This window comes from Herpailurus yagouaroundi, unplaced genomic scaffold, assembly GCF_014898765.1.
Source record: "Herpailurus yagouaroundi ecotype Mexico unplaced genomic scaffold, PumYag 180, whole genome shotgun sequence".
NCBI classification, from domain to species: domain Eukaryota; kingdom Metazoa; phylum Chordata; class Mammalia; order Carnivora; family Felidae; genus Herpailurus; species Herpailurus yagouaroundi.
This window is the reverse complement of record NW_024412411.1, coordinates 3,025,006-3,041,376: the sequence shown is the minus strand read 5'-3', so window position 1 is coordinate 3,041,376 and position 16,371 is coordinate 3,025,006. Positions and strand designations below refer to the sequence as shown.

Genomic DNA, 16,371 nt, shown 5'->3' with positions numbered 1-16,371 from the left:
AGAAGAACCCCTCCAGGCTCAGAACCCCTATCTACTCCCTCTCCTCCTGCATCCTCAGTGTTTGCCCTGTGTCATCCCCACACCCTGGCATCTGGGCTCTGCCTCTACTTGTCCCTGATACCTGCTCTATATCCACCTCCTCAGTTCAGTCCTGCAATCTATCCCTGATCCAGCTTAGGATGCCTGTTCACTTGCCTTTGCCAGGCAGGACTCCTCTTTGGCCATAATGGGCCCAAAATAGCACTTCCCCTTGCTGCTTCCTGCAACCTGGCCTGTGGCTTAAGGTCTGGGAGGACAGAAGAGAGAATTGGTGTTTGGCAGGCATGCAAAATATGTGAAGGTCTCATAGAGGTCATTTGGGTCCGGAGAGGGCAGACACTTGCCTGGGGTCACACAGTGAAAGGAGGCGAGGGCTGAGGCTTGAGTTCGGACATCTGAGTCCCCTATCTCCTCCCCAGTCTCTACCCAAAATGTCTAATTTGCCTTAGCCAAATTTGCTGTCCCTTCACCAAGTCTTCCGGACCTGCAGATTATTGCTAGCCCCAGTTCAAGGCATATGACGGGGCCCCTGAAGACCAGCTAATTTAGTTCTGTGCTTCGGGGGTTCTAAGGGTCATTCTCTGACTGTTCTCTGACTGACTGTTCACAGGAAACCTTCCTGCCTGGGCTGTCCTCTACACCCACCCGGCTTCCACTCCCACCCCACCCCCCAGCCTCAATGCTGCCTTGCTGTGTGATCTGAAATAAGTCCCTATCCCTCTCCTTGCCTCATCTTCCCCCTGAGGTAGATGTCTAGCTAAACCCTGCCCTCTGTCCCTAGCCCAAGGAACCACTTGGAGAATCCCTTTGGAGAAGAGATGGCTCTCTCTTGTCCTCTGAGGTCAGAACACCCCACCCAGGGCTGGTTTAAGGAACTTGAGCCAGACACCTCATGAGTGATTGGATGTGGCTCTGGCTGCTCAGGCTCTGTCTCTCCTGTCCTCCAGCCACTCCATGTGACTTCCCCTCTTCTCTTCCCTGAGCCACAGAGACCTGAGCAGACAGATCGCATGTGAATCCAGGCTGTACCACTTAGCAGACTGGTGACCTTGAGGAAGGCATTTAACTTCTCTGAACCTCAGTTTCCTCATCTGAAGAAAGAGAATAATAATGGTACCAACTTCCCGGGACCATTCTGAGGATTGAGATGGGCCATGCTCCTGACTTGTAGCAAACAATAACTGGGAGCTGGGGTTATTGTTTTGTGATATTTAAGACCTAGAAGGAGACCCTAAGTGAATTCTCCAGATTTAATTCAACAAATATTTATTGAGCATCTACTACGTGTCAGGTACTGCAGGCAGCCTAGGGATGGAGCAAAAAACCAAAATGAAGTCCCCTTTCATAGAGCTCACGTTCTGGCTTCCCCTCCCTCTTCCTCTGCTCCAGCTGGGCCTACACCATGGACTCCTCACTCCAGCTGGCCCCCCTCCCCTGCTTGCCTTGCCTCAAGCTGTGCTCTCTTCATACCAAACCTAAGCCCCACTTCTTCCGACCCCAATGGCCAGCCATGGCCATACCCTTTAAAGTACTGGTTCTCCACCTCAGCTGGTGAAATTAAAACATGGTGTCCTAAGACAGTTACTCTTGGAGGATAGACTCAGAGGGGACATTTGGAGTGTTTTCAGGCTGACAAATACTCGGTTTTTTGATCCGGGTGTATTTACATTATGAAAATTCATCAAGACACACTAACAACTGTGTACTTGTTTGTACAAACATTAGACTTCAATCCAGTTCCCTTGGAAAATACTGATACCTGGGTCCTACACTCAGAATTCTGACTTAATTGGCCTGGGATATGGGCCGGGCCCCTCAGGTGATTATAATGTGCAGCCAAGGTTGAGAACTACTGCTTTAGAGGAGCCAATTCTTCTAGGACCCTCCCCTGGGCCTGGGGCCTGATAACTATTCATCCCAGGACCTCCCTCCCCACAGCTGACTGGCTCAGGCATAAACACCTGTCCACAGGCTGACCAATGCCCTGGGATGTGGCCTCCTCGGTAACAGTGGGCTGGGCCTGGCCCAGTCCTACTAAGGTACTTGAGCTGGGAACATGCTGAGAATCCGGCCTTGGGTATCCAATGCCAGAACTGAAGTCTGACCAGGACCCCTATGTTGAGGAGAAGAGGCCCCAAGGCCACAGAAGCTGTGAAGCAGTGAGAACAGCAGCCATCTGGCAGCAAGGGAGGAACCAGAGTCTCAAGGTGAAGAGGCCAAGTGTCCAGAGATGGAGTGCCAAAATGTGGGCCACTGTGCTGAAAACTATTTATTGCCAGTTCCCCTTTCCATTAACTAGCCCCCCTCTTATTTCAGGGCAGAACAAATCTCTTCTTTGTGGGGGAAAGGATTAATGGCCCCATTTTACAAAGGAGGAAATGAAGGCTCACAGGGACACAAGTCATTCAAAGTCACATAGCTAGTTAGTGGTAAAGTCAAGATTTCTGTCCAGCTTCAAAGTCTGTGTTCTTTCTGCTTTGTTGCACCATGAATTCCACACAAACGTTGCCTTTTACCCTGGAATATGTGTGTTTAATATAATCCCCTCCTTCCCAGATCTTCCAAGTGAAGTGATGCTGCAGGGAGGTGTTCCATGCGTGTCCTGTGGCCTTGAGGGCCCAGCAGACCCGAAATATGTGTATACCAGTTTGCAAAGCATGAACCTGCATTCCCCCTTCAGCAACTGGTATGTGTAAAGTGTTAATCACTTAGGTTGGAAAACGTTCCAACGAGTTCAGCAGAGCTGGGGCATGCTCTGCCCTTCGCAAGTGGTCGTCATCTTCAGCCCCGTGGGTGTACCCTGGTGGGAAGAGATCTGCTTTGCGTGGACTGGCCGGCCCCATGGGTTTGGCCTCTGTATTCTTTTTCTCTCTTTCTTTTTCTTTCTTCCTTTCTTTCTCTTTCTCCCTTTCTTTCTTTCTAGATAGCACCACTGGAGGAGGGGCAGAGAGACAGGGGACAGAGGATCCGAAGCAGGATCCATGCTGACAGCAGCAACTCTGACACTGGGCTCAAACTCTCAATCTGTGAGATCATGACCTGAGCCAAAGCCAGACGTTCAACTGACTGAGCCACCCAGGCGCCCCTGCATTTTTATGTCCACTTTAATGACATACTGTTTTGGACCAGAAATCAGACAGACTTGGATTCTACCCTTGCTCTAAAACCTGAAATCACCTTAGCTTCTGTCAGAATCCCCAGCCTCACATGAGGCTTTGCTGCAGAGAACACCGTTTCCTGGAGGAGCTGTATAGGCTCCCTGGTCTGGTCGCCTAGCTTTTTACTTACTGCCTGGGTCAGCTTCAGATTCCCAAGCCTCATCCCAGATCCAATGACTGAGAAGCTGTAGGGAGCCTGGGAATGTATACTTACATGGACAATTATGTATCACGCTTCCTGTTTACACATGTGGCCTGTAAGGGATTCTGACACGTAGCCCTGGTTACAAAGCAGTGAACTGGCATAAGCCCTTGTTTTCCTGATGAAAGAACTATAGCCCCCACAGGGGCAGTGACTTGCCTAGGATAACACAGCAAGTGGCAGCCTTTGCATCCCAGCACGCTTCTGGGTCTCCAAGCCCTCTCTTCTGCTCAAGTGAGCAGGTGTTGGGAGGCCCATCAGATGGGGAGCCCCGAGGTTGCTGGCTGGAGGCCACTATGCCACTGATGGGGAGCAATCATTTGGTGTTTCTATTTATTGACTCTTTAAAATTCATCATCCAAGGAAAGTTAATACATGACTGTTTGGTAGCAAGAGAACATTATCTAAGACCGCAATGACCCACGCACCCCAAACAAAAACAGAACCAAACAAACCCCATCTGAAACCAGACCTTTGGAGCTGTAGCTGAAGAAGCAAGGGGGCTGGGGGTCAGACTGGCTCCTGCAGTCCAGGGGGCAGAGAAGAGGCTGCCCTCAAGTGGTTCCCAGTTGAAGAGGCCATGTCCAGCCCCTCAGCTCTGGGCATTCTTCCTGGAGGGGCTGCCCTGGCAGGAAGGGTGTGAAGAGAGGGACTCAGTGGTCAGAGTGACGGGGCTCTTAGGCCCACACTCCTAAGGTGACCATACATGCCAGTGCATGAGACACAGGGGCTGGGGAGGCAACTTTATGGAGAGCAGGGGCCCTTTCCTCTTCCCTGCCCAGGCCAGGAGAGAGCCTTGCCCACGTCCCCATCAGTGTTACCAAATTTGGAAATGACTAAAGGCACTGCCAAGAAGTTAGGAAATACCAAGGCCTGGGGAGGCCCCCAGATGGGAGTCACTGCCCCCAGCAGTCATCATCTTGTTCTGGACGACTGAGGGTACTTGGTCCTTGGCTCTGGATACCGGAGAGCAGCCCAATCAGGACAAGGCCATGGAAAGTATATGTGAAGAGGCAATGTTTTAGTGCCCTGAACATGCAGTGTGTGTGTGTGTATCTGTGTGTGCACACATGCGTGCAAGTATGTAATGGTGGGGGGATTGGTCCTTCCAGGAAGGCTTGCTTAGGGTCCTAGGTGGCCCCCAGAGCAGATATAGGGTTTTTTTCCCTTCTGTTATTTCTTCAAATCACCCCCTGCCCAGGTCATTGCATAAATAAGTGCTTGGGAAGGTACACATCTAAAAAGGAACATAAATACTGTACATGGGAAAGGAGTCTGCCCCAGCCCTCCCACTGTCCCCAGAAAACCCTCCAAATATTGCACATGGCCCTCCCTAGCCCCATGGGGTCCAGGCCCGGCTGTGTCTTTGGTAGAAGCTCCAGGGACAGAGGTCCTGGGCAGCCCACGTGCCCCCTACCCCACCCCAATCATGACTGGGAACACCGCAGCAGCCAGAGAGTTGGGAAAGGCCTTGGCCCACTGGCCAGCAGGTGTTCCATCAGTAATACTTCCTCAGGGATAGGAGGGAGCCCACACAGTCACAGGTGAGCCCCTGGTGGGACACTCCCAGTCAGAGTCTACACGTGGGCTAGGAAGAGGCAAGCAGGTTGAGGGCAAGTGGGCGGGCAAGTCCTGGGCCACAGTGGACAGGGTCACACCCTCCATAGGAGGAGGTGGTTTGTGCTATCATCTCGGCCCACAGTCTCGCTGCTGCCACCACCCCCACTGCTGAGTCGGAAGTCCTCATAGCCGTCACCTCCACTGATAACCAGCATTTTAGGCCTGGCTGAGGCAGGTCCTCGGTGCCGAGGGGAGTCCCGGTGCTCCAGGGATGGAAGCTTCTCAGGGCCTTGGGAGTGGAGGGAGAGGATCCGTTAGCCTGGGGGCGACTGGTGGCTGTACTGTCCCCTAAAGGCCTGCACCCCAGAAGACAAGGAACAGAGACAGGTACACTTCCTGAGGGGATCCTACTTCCTGTTAGCCAGGAACTCCTTGTTTGAAAAGAAATGCCCACTTCTTGGCAGTCACACAACTTACCTCTATCTGTACTTTCTAGTCAAGAGCGGCATAGGTTCCCAGGGCCACACCACTTTCTCTCAGTTACTGCACATGCACTGTCCTCCTCATACCACTTCCTGCTTCCAACAGCCCTTTCTCGGCTAGGGAGCTTAGGTCTTCTCTGGACACAGACCACTCCTGCCCGAGGCTTCCCTGCTTCCCGATTCCCACTGCCACTTCCTCATGGGAATATGGTTTCCTGCCTGGTCAAAGCAAGACTTGGCTAATTGTAGCCTCCTTGATGTACATCATTTCCTAATACATTTCACTTTCTAATTCTCATAGGCCACTTCTGTCTTATCTACCATTTGTGTTCTACTTACTGGTGCCATTTCTATTTCCTGCTCTGCACATCACTTCCTGACTCCACTTTCTGCCCCAGACATCATCTCTAGTCCTCTTTCATCTCCTGCCATATACATCCCTTGCGGTGCCATAGTCTAATTCTTGGGTTATAGTTCTTACGGTTCACTCCCTGTCTACCGTGACACTTCTAGATAGAGTTTTACACACACACCCTATCCTAGGAGGTTTTATTTTGGGGTTTCTAGAGCCTATTTCCCATCATATATGCCATTTCCAGCTCTGTATTACACTCTTCTTCCCTCTTAAACCTCTTCTGGCAGGACGGGGGAGTCTTAAGAGACTGAAGAGGATCCCAGGATCCCTGGATTGGTAGGATGCACAAACCTACCCGTGTCTGGGGGAGGTGGTGGGGTTGAGCAGAGCAGGTTGAAGCCGTCTGGCAGCTGGACTGCAGCCAAGAAGCGGACGTGGCCGGTGTGTCCCTGGCCTAGGCCAGCGGGGCTAAGGGGTGCTCGCGGGCAGCTAACGGTACTGGGCGAGGTGGGCATGGTGAGCACGACGCCGGCACTGGTGCCCACCCACAGCAGCTCTTCACACACCAACAGCGCTGTGATCCTCAGGCAGGCAGCCTTGTGCTGCCGGATGATGGCGTCCGAGCCTAGGGTGCAAGAGACACCAGAGCTGAGGCCGAATTCTCTCCCTGGCTCAGCTTCCTCAATGATGGGGCAGGAAAGCTCCAAGGGAAGGGGTAGTGGTGGACTGAGGTCAGTACCTGCCAGCATCCTGTGCACGGGAGGTGTGACGTCTACCTCTGCCAGCTGCTCAAAGGTGTCTGGATGGTAGAGACACACGTGGGCACTACCCTTCAATGTCACCCACACACCCAGGCTGGAGTCCACCATGCAAGCCACGCTGCGGCTGGAATCCTGCCCCACATAGAATGTGTGCTGGTTGGGGAGACAAGTAGAGCGCAGGTGGGTGACCGGCAGGCTTGCCTTCTCTGCCCCTTCCTGCCTTGTGCTTCACCAGTGCCCCCCTCATCCCTTACAGCTGCCACTAAACCTCTCCAGAAAGCCACCTGGACTGACAGCAAAGGCAGCCTTCCTCCTTGATCTAGATGACCAACCTATCAAAGCTTGGCTTCACTGAAGCCCCGACTCAATCCTCAGAAATTCAAATGGAGCTGCCTTTCCCCATGAAACTCCATGACTCCATGATCAGAGAATTTTAGAGCTTGAAAGGTTTTCAGATCAATCATTGGGCTCTCCCTGGACAGATGGAGGCTTTCTTATCGCCCCTATGGTCTCATCTCTCACTTTCATGAGTCAGGCTCACCTCAAATCACCAATCGTGTCCCCACTCCCCACCCCCCCCGCCCCACTCCCCACTGCTACCTCCAGCTGCAGTGTGTCAGGGCTCAGGACAAGGATTCGGTTCTGGCAGCCACACCACAGACGCCCACCCACAGACACCATCTTGGTGATGGGGCTCCCCTGAGAACCCAGGGTCACTGACTTGAAGTTCTGGGGGTCCCAGAAATGGCCTGGAGTGGGAGTGGGATAAAGAAGACAGAGTAAATTCAGTCTACTATTGCATTACCCCCACACCCTGAAATGAAATGAAATGAAATGAAATGAAATGAAATGAAATGAAATGGTGCCCTCATTTATACACAAGGACACCAAGGCCCAGAGAGGGCCTGAGAGTTCCCCAAAGCCACATTTCAGACTCATGGCCCCAAGGCCCCACCTGTGCTCAGAAGACAGTGCCAACACCAGCAAGGGGCTCGTGGGGGGTGGGGGAGGGGTGGGTTCCCACCTGCTTCTCTTTGGTAGACCACAAGTTCTCCATTGGCCAGAGACACAAACACCTGGTTATTCAGATACCTAGGCAGGGAAAAGAAGGAGGAGTCAGGGGTTTCAGGAGGCCAGAGGAGGTTACCTTGGGCCAAAGCATCGTAGACAGAATGGCTATGGTTCCCGAGAGACCACCCCTCCAGGCAGGGAAGCCTGAGGCTAGGAAGGGGTAGGATTGGCTCATAGTCAAAGAGTATGTGAAAGGCACAGCTAGCCTAGGGCCAAGCCCCTGGCCTCCAGCCTCCACAGAAAGGAGGGGCCAGTCGAGCAGGGAGACCTGGGTGAACAGCAGGAAACCTGCATGTGTAGAAGGGTCTGGACTAGGAGGACTACCCAAGGGCCTTACAGGATGCAGGTCACAGAGGCCGCATGCTGAAGCTTCATGCTGTTCCTGCGATCACGGATGCTGTCGGAGGATTGGTACACGTGGACACTGTGGATCAGGGGTGTGCACCTGTGACAAATGCTTGCACACACCAGCCCCTGAAGTATCCCACCACCTCTGTCTCCACCACCATCTCCTTCCTGCCAGGTGCCTGCCCAAAGCACTGAGATCCAAGAGCCCTATGGATCTCAGACTCACTGGCAGCCCTGGCTGCCAGTACTCCTGAGGTCTGACCCAAAGCCCTCCTGCTTCCGCTTCAGGATACCATATGATTTCCAAAGCAGAGCTCAGTGTCCCCAGCCCCTCTCCTGACCTTACCAGCCATCCTCAGTGCCCAGCCACACAGAGCTCTGGTAGGCCTCAGGGTCAACGCTCAGCAGGTCCTCAAGGCTGCCCCGGGTAAAGGAGCCACGGCTGGAGCGGCGAAGGGCTCTCCCATCCATTGGGCTGGTACTGCAGGGACCGCCAGGTCCAAAGGAACCAGACAGTGGCAGGAAGCCAGGCTCCTGCTCTTCCTCTGAACTGGTCGTCTCTGCCGTGGCCTCCTTGGAGCTTGGGGTCTCCTCATCTGAGGGAGACAAAGGTCTCTGCCTCCATTCCACCTCTGCCAGGCCCAAACCTGGTATCTTTCTAGATCTCCATCTCTCCTCAGTGCATCCCTTCTGGCCATGTCCCTCTTGAGGGCCTTCCATAGCTGTTCTCCTGTCCCGGCAGCCTCTGCATAGCTCAGGCCTTGTCATTCTGCTCACTGACAGTCTAGTGCTACAGGCTGCTAGCCCTAAGCTGTTCCACTCCAATCCACCAGCACATCGTGGACAGGGGGATCGGCCATTCTACCCCCTACTCCATCTTCCCTACTTGACCGAGCATTTCATGATGTGTAGGATCTGGCCTGACTGTCCTACTGCCCTTGGGTCTTTGGTGTCACAGCCCCGCCCACCTCGCTGGCTCCCACTGCTCTGCATGCTGACCTCCTGAGACTTGAATCCATGCCTTTGCCTATGCTGGTCCCTCCTCACCCATCAGTACCTGCTGTGCTGCCCCCTCCTCTGCGCAGTCCACCCTGCCTGACAGCCCCAAACTGGGCACTCACTGCCAAAGCTAGAGGAGATAGTGGACCGGCTGGCTTGGCTCTGCAGGGTTCCCGAGGGGCTGGGCGAAGACTCATCATCAGAGTCGCTGTCAAAGGGCACCAATTCTGGGCGAGTGTCCCCTTCGGCGGGGCCTGGTGCCATCTCCAGCCCCGAACCTGCAATGGAGATGTGCAGGCAGGGCTGGGGCCCTGGCTCTGCCAGCGTCGCTGCTTCTTCGTCCGCAGCCTCAACGTCCAGTTCTGGACCGGGGGTCTCCAGTGCCGTCTCTGGGGGACTCCTCAGTGAGGCAGGCTGGTCCCTGTGAGATGTAGGAGCTGGGATGAGAGCCTCCAGGAGCCAAGGCCCTGCCCCACTGGTCCACAAGCCCACTAGGCCCAACCCCATCCACACCTGCAGCCACGTAGGGGTAAAGGACAGGGATTCTGGCCTGCTGGCCCGCGCACAGCCCCAGGCCTCACCTGTGGCTGCGGCGCTGCAGGCCGGGCACCGCCCCAATGCAGAGGATGCGGGCGGAGCAGACGGCGATGCAAGCCTCCACGTCGGGCTCAGCACGCAGGCTCAGCAGGCATACCTGGCCCACGTAGCCATCGCTGTTGCACACCCACACTTCGGGCATGGGCTCGGGACAGCTGCTCAGGGTCGGAGCTGCACACGAGAACTGCAGAAGACACCAATGGACAGGGTGAATGAAGGAATTATTGCCAACTTTCCAGGCTGACCAGCAGAATGGAGGGAGGTGGCCCTGCGTGGGTGTGCGTGAATTCCCAGTACACCCCTCTGAGTACACGTGCACACACACACACACACACACACACACGATATTCTACACATCAAATGCACGTATGCCTGTGTGATAGAAGTATCATCCATTCATGTACACATACATCCATGCACATATAAACCCCAAATATGCTCACATATCTATGTGGGTAACAAATGTGAAAAATAGTAACCTCTGTCCATAGGTAGGCAAACTCATACAAGCATATAAATTAGACAGCTTCATGCTAATCACATAGCCTTTGTCCCCATGCACACATATAGACATGCATGGCCATACCCATATGCGTGTGACACATATATAGTATTCACATGCATGTGCAGAATTGTAGGCTCCAAGACACAGAGGGCAACCACAATGTTCAAGGCATGTACATAACGTTGTACACAAAACAAAAACACATGAACATGTGCTGGCTTTGAATACGTGCACCCAGGTGACCCAGGCACATACACGTACCTGCATGCCACTGCGGGTTTTCATGATGGGGATGGCCTTCAGGAACTCAGGGTCTAGACAGCTTTTGCTGGATGCTGTAGGGAGATGGACAAAAAGACACTGCTTAGCATCCACCTCACTTTTGCTCATTTCCCTTCCTCCCCTGCTCCTCGGGGTCTCTCAAGGGAGAATGAGGGGGCTGTAGGATATGTCCTGCTTGTCCCTGGCCTCAATTTTCCCATCTGTACAATGTGGGAGGTAGACCTAGAGGTCCCCAAGGATCTTCTAAGCCATGGACCCTGATGAATAGCTTTCCCTGATCTAGGCCTGCTCAGAGTGTATGTATGTAGGGCGCAGGAAGAGGGGTCCTGGCATCCACCCCCACAGTAGCGCCCCACCCTAAGCTCACCCTATCCATGGAATTCCCTCCCTGCCGGGGAGGCCCTGGAAAAGTCCCACATTTCTCTGTAGGAGTCTCAGTCCACCCTCCCACCAGCAGGCACTGAAGCACAGAACACAGCAGTCTTGGGACTTCTGGCTCCTGATCTCACAGACCGCTGCAAGGTACTGCCCACTGCCTGGGGGTGCTGGGAGGAGGACGCCAGCATGGGCCTGGCTTACCCAGCTTCCTCTTGGCTTCATCAAACGCCTGCTCAAAGCCGAGGCGGGCGTCAGGGTGGGGGAACTCGAAGATGAAGGAGTCAGTGCCCTCAGGCCTCGTGGTACACAGCTCCAGCTTGGTAGGGGGGAAGGAAAGCGCGTAGCACAGCGCCTGCTTCTCTGACAGGTCCCGGTGCATGGCAGCTGAAAGGTCCCGCAGCGCTTCGTCCAGGCTCTGCCGGGAGGGGACCCAGGCCTCAGGCCCTGACATCTCCCCACAGCCTACTTCTGCCCTGGGAATGCCAGTGGGGACCTGCCTCTCCCCTCAGACAGAAAATGGGACTCTGTCTCCCCCCCTGGAGGAGGTAGTCTGGATTCTCCCCCAACAGACATGATGGGTCCTCTCTCCTCGCTCAGCTAGGGACGGAGGTGTATCTCCACCCTCAGGCCTAGAACACATCACTTCCCTCAGCTGGGGTGAGGCTGTATTTCCCCCTTCCAATAAGTGACAAAGATGACTGACCTCTTCCTCAGGCAAATGAAAAGGCTGCTCTCTCTCCCTCAGTAGGGTCTGGGAACCCCCGCTGCCCCATTCCCCCAGCCTCAGACAGAGGGCACAGACCTGGTGGGGGAAACCAAGGTTCTCAGAAAGCTTGCTCATCTGGCCCAGAGTGGTCAGGTCCTCGTCTAGGCGGCTGATAGCCTTCTGGATATTCTCCCGATTGGTGGCTTGGGATGCCCCTGGTGGGAATAGAGGAGGGCCATGGGCAGATACAGAGGCAGACAAGGTCAGGCGTGGACAGACACTCTTCTCCTCCCTCACAGTCTGCAGTTCAGCATGGGGAGTGGCCTGCCAAGCTGAGCACTTGTAAGCCCCAAGACCCCAGGAACAAAGGCAGCTCTCAGGGAAACTGCAGGCCTAGGAACAGGGAAGTGGGCCTGATTCAGAGCCACTTGGCCCAGGGTGCTGGTCCCTTGGAGAACTCCCTGGAAGAGCACAAAGAATAAACAGCAGGCGGCTCTGCAGCTTATGCAAGCTCCTGCTGACACGGGAAGCCACGGTGGTGTGGTGTAGCCTCCACAGGGGAGTCAGCCAGGCAGCCAGAGCCTCAGGCGCTCAAATCTGCTGACCAAGGGACTCAATTCCCCCACAAAGAAGGGAAAATGAGCTGATGCCCTGGATTTCTCTAGTCCTATCCCATACCTGACCAGGGCCAAGTAGCAGGCCCCACAGGCCAACTCAGCATCCCCACACCCTGCACTGCCTGGCTGGGGGTGTACACCCTGGACCAGTAACCCACAAATAGGCAGAGTAGACAGCAGTGCAGTGTTTTAGAAAAGCTGAGGCTTGGGTTTTCTCCTTCTTCTTTTTTTTTTTTTTTTTTTTAATTTTTTTTATTTGCAGGGGCGGGGGGGCGGGGGGACAAGGAGCAGAGAGACAGAGGGAAAGAGAATCCCAACAGGCTCCACAACGGCAGCACAGAGCCTGACACGGGGCTGTCTCACAAACCACGAGATCATGAAGTGAGCCGAAACTAAGGGTCGAATACTTAACCAACTGAGCAGCCCAGGCACACCTCTCCTACTCCTTCTGAAGGAAACTGTCTCCCCATAACCCTCATTGCCAGGACAGCCGTGTTTTCTTCCATATGACCCTGCCCCTCTCTAGCCATACTTGACTGAATCAGAAGTAGACACCTAACCTAGTCATTTTATCAACTGGCCTGTGTTCCAGTGAGAAGAGACAAACGGGACTGATAATTGGCTTGTATCCCTACACAGGAGCCCACATGAGGCAGGCCTGGGTTCACCCCGGGGGCCACCTCAGGTGAGCCTAGGGGCAGAGCCTGGACCTGAACTGACTGCCAGCCCAGAGGTGCCCACGCCACCATCCCAGACCAACCATCCCCCTCAAGGGGACTTGCGGATCCTGGAGCAGCTAGGGAGAAAGGCCATGATGCAGAACAGGCCATGAAGGAACACAGGAGTTAGAAGGAAGGAGGAAGCAGAGAAAGCTAAGAGCAGTGAGAACAGGAAGAACCACAGAGAGACAGACAGATGGAGACACAGACACACATGTACACACAGCAGGAGGAGCAGCTCTTTGAAACCACCTCAGCTCCTGACAGCCTCTGCCCCAAACAACACAGATCTTTCCAACCAGCCTTGTGCTTGGACTGACTTGACTGAGGCCCTGCTCCCTGGGAGTGAAACTGCTGGACCAGAGCAGTGTGTCATCACCTAAGGGGATGCTCGTGCGGTGGTCAGTGGCTGGTGGAGGGCACGTCTGTGGCCTCTGCACTGCTCCAGCCTAGGTTAGGTCCCTGCCCAGTCAAAGGTGATCTGCACAGATGGGTCTGGTGTGGTTCTGTGGGGGACAAACCCATCCTACATGCAACCCGCCTTCTACTGGATGGGAAAGTGAGGCCCCAAAGCAGAAAAGCAGATGGATAGGCAGCCAGCCTGGCCACAGCTCAAACCCTCCAGGAGGGCTTCTTAGAGGAGGACCCCAACACCCAGAAGCCCTGGGCAGGCCTGGGCCAGCCCCACCTTTGATTATGTCCGCATCTTCCAGTGGCAGCTTCCACAGCAGCTTGTACTTGCTGGCCGTGTCAATGACGCTGGCTGCTGTGTACCTGTGGGGAGCCAATGGGGTGCTCTGGCCTGGGCAGCGGAGTGGGGCCCAGGGAGGGACAACTGCTCCCCCCATGCCAGAGCCCAGCCCCACCCCAGCCACTCACAGGCTCATGGAGCTACGCCGCAGGGAGCCTGACTTCCGCTTTAAGGTGGTGCAGACAATGAGGTCCGTGAACAGGAAGAGGGACCGGTCCTTCTTGCCACCAACTGCCTTCTGTGGGGCCCGAGGCAGGACTCAGGCCCAGAGGCCCACCCTCCTGCCCACAGTGCCCAAGGGGACAGCCAGGCCCACAGAGGGGTGAGGGCTCTGCCCCTGATTCCCAGAGGCAGAGGCAGAGTTGGGACTCGACCCGGGACTCCTGTTGTGGGGAAGAGCAGGCAGGCCCATGGGCAGCAGGTATGAGCAGGAGTACGAACAAAGTGGAGGGATGGGAACAGGTGGGTAGACAACGGGCCACTTCTTACCACTTCAATGACCATCTCCTGCCTTAGGAACCGCCGCAGAGGGGCTTGGAGCTGTGGGGCAGGAGAGACAATGCATCTTGAAGGCCAATTCTTAATTCCATCTCCTTCCTAGACCCTGGTGACCCCTTGGTCCCACTCCATGTGCCAGGCCATAGAAGCACATCCCATCCCTCCTCCTGATGCTGTGCTGTCAGACCACAGGACATGAGGCCAGAGACCGGCATGGAAGAGGACATGGACTTGGACAAAGATGTGTGGGGACGCTGGTAGACAGGGACGCAAACACACTGCAGACACTGCTGTGGATGTGGACGTGACCATGATGACCTCAGGTGACCACAGACGTGAACAAAGGCATGGGTGGAGTGGGATGGCACTCACATCCTCCATGCCCTCGATGTGAGCCTCAATCTCCTGCAGCACACGGGCATGTCGCTCTGCCTCCTCGGCACTCCGCACACCCTTGTTGATGCGTTCAGCCACCTGTTTGATGTTCCGCTGAGCATCCAGCAGGAGCGGGTGGTCTGGGTGGTCCTCAGGTGTGTGCTTCAGGAGGTCCTGGGGTAGGAATGAGGACCAGACCCCTGCTTAGCTGCCCCTGTCAGGCCCTGGGGCCCACACCGACTGCTGGACTCGGAGGGACTATAGGTGGATTCCAGAGAGGACTTATTTTCCTACCCAACCCCTGGGGACTCTGATGCCAGGCTCGACCAAGTGGGGGCCTCAGAGCCCCCTGCATCCTCCAGGCCTTGCCTCCCTGCCCACGGACCCCATGCTCACCTTCACCAGAAGCTCATAGCGTGGGATCCGCTGTACAGGCTTGATCATGAGGTCAGATAATGCCTGCTTCTCCTTGTTCTCACGCATGCTTTGCTGAAACCAGAAACAAGGTGGATGGGTACCCAGGTGAGGAATGTCATGCAAAGAAGGGAATGTCCAGGGACGGGTCCCCAGCCAGCCCCTCCAGGCCAGCCCAAGAGCAAAGGCTGACCCACATACTAAGGCTGTGGTGCCCAGGCTGGGAGCTCTTGGGCAATCCCCCACCAAAGCTAGTCCATGAGGAGGGTCATGTCCATCCCCCTGAGCTAGCCCCCAGTACCTCCAGGAACTTGAGAAAGGCAGGCCTCGCCTCCTTGGCCACACGCACGGCATCCTTTGCATTGAGAAAGTTATCAATGTAGGCAGAATAGATGTTGACCAGGACATCTTTGGAGAACTGTGGGCGAAGAGGCAGGATGTGGACCTTCAAGGTATCTCTTATTCCACCTCACCCTGTCCTGGTTTCCAATGATTCACAAGCCAACATCCTTTCCCTCCAACTGGACATAATATGGTCTCTAAGGGCTTGGGCATTTGCTCCTACGTCGTGTGTACATGTTGTAGGTGCAACTGGTCAGGTGTGTACATATACCTGCACACACATGTGTGCATTACCTATGGTTTGCGTGTCATGGATGTACATATGCCTAGATGTGTCCTGCCAGGACACCACACCAGGTTCTCCCATTTCTAACTGGGCATTTCCATCCTTGGTCTCCAACCCCACCAAGTCCAGCCAGGCAGGTCTCCTTCCTCACTGTCCTCTGAGTGACACAGACTCATTCCAGCTGCTTGGCCTTTGCTTATGTAATTCCCTTCACCAGAATGCCCTTCCTGCACCCAAATCTCACCCACCCTCAGCGTTAAGCTCCAACTGTGCCTCCTCCAGGAAGCACTCCCTGCCCTGATTAGGGCTCTTCCTGGAACTATACCTGGCCTCTGGCCTCCCTTGATCTCCCAGGACAAGTCTCCTCTCTGCAAAGAGATAGGTACACCCGTTCCATCCAGTAAAGCCCTGCTCGGGGCAGGCACACAACTGGTGGCTAATACCCACTGGCCAGATGACAGCTGGGCTAAATGTGAAAGTTCTTGGTCAGAAGCCCTGGCTAGGAGTTGGGACATCCCAGTTCCTGTCTCAGCTGCACCATGGATGGACTAGGTGACCTGTGGTGGTATTTGTTTCTGGCCCCTCTGGGCCTACAAATCCCTGTGTCTCTGAGGTGCTGACTGTCCTCCTCCCCAACCCCGGGTGTACTACAGGGCACAGGCTGAAGCAACCTGGAGAGGAAGACAGCCCCTAGCCCCTAGCCCCTACCCCCTACCCCATCCTGGCACAGAGCATTCTTTGCTGACCCCTCCCTGGGGCCAGGGCTTCTGCTCCAGTCAGACCCTGGTCAGCATCACAGTCCAGACAGCGGAGGAACCTGGTGACACTGAGGGTAGTGATAGCCTAGAGATGTCAGCACTCAACTGGGGTCCCATCACTGCTGGGCCAACGTTCCTGCCACATCAGTTCCAGGTCAGCAGGCACCT

At 55.0% G+C, this 16,371-nt stretch overlaps 1 protein-coding gene across 2 annotated transcripts in view; it reads right to left on the bottom strand.

Moving 5' to 3' along the window:
- Positions 1 to 3,715: 3,715 nt before the first annotated feature.
- Positions 3,716 to 16,371, bottom strand: part of ARHGEF17 (Rho guanine nucleotide exchange factor 17) — a 58,215-nt gene continuing 45,559 nt past the window's right edge. Inside the window, exons 4-21 of one of the 2 annotated variants that reach the window (XM_040489276.1) lie at positions 15,119 to 15,235; positions 14,800 to 14,892; positions 14,401 to 14,577; positions 14,020 to 14,070; positions 13,659 to 13,768; positions 13,468 to 13,553; positions 11,540 to 11,658; positions 10,939 to 11,152; positions 10,339 to 10,412; positions 9,557 to 9,756; positions 9,254 to 9,396; positions 8,323 to 8,572; positions 7,966 to 8,052; positions 7,582 to 7,649; positions 7,158 to 7,306; positions 6,536 to 6,710; positions 6,152 to 6,421; positions 3,716 to 5,248 (exon numbers count right to left, since the gene is read on the bottom strand). In XM_040489276.1, coding sequence (XP_040345210.1) covers positions 5,052 to 5,248; positions 6,152 to 6,421; positions 6,536 to 6,710; positions 7,158 to 7,306; positions 7,582 to 7,649; positions 7,966 to 8,052; positions 8,323 to 8,572; positions 9,254 to 9,396; positions 9,557 to 9,756; positions 10,339 to 10,412; positions 10,939 to 11,152; positions 11,540 to 11,658; positions 13,468 to 13,553; positions 13,659 to 13,768; positions 14,020 to 14,070; positions 14,401 to 14,577; positions 14,800 to 14,892; positions 15,119 to 15,235 — 2,580 coding nt within the window. In that variant the 3' untranslated portion in view covers positions 3,716 to 5,051. Of the gene's footprint in view, positions 5,249 to 6,151; positions 6,422 to 6,535; positions 6,711 to 7,157; positions 7,307 to 7,581; positions 7,650 to 7,965; positions 8,053 to 8,322; positions 8,573 to 9,097; positions 9,397 to 9,556; positions 9,757 to 10,338; positions 10,413 to 10,938; positions 11,153 to 11,539; positions 11,659 to 13,467; positions 13,554 to 13,658; positions 13,769 to 14,019; positions 14,071 to 14,400; positions 14,578 to 14,799; positions 14,893 to 15,118; positions 15,236 to 16,371 lie in introns of both variants that reach the window. The other variant, XM_040489275.1, reaches the window with a different exon arrangement.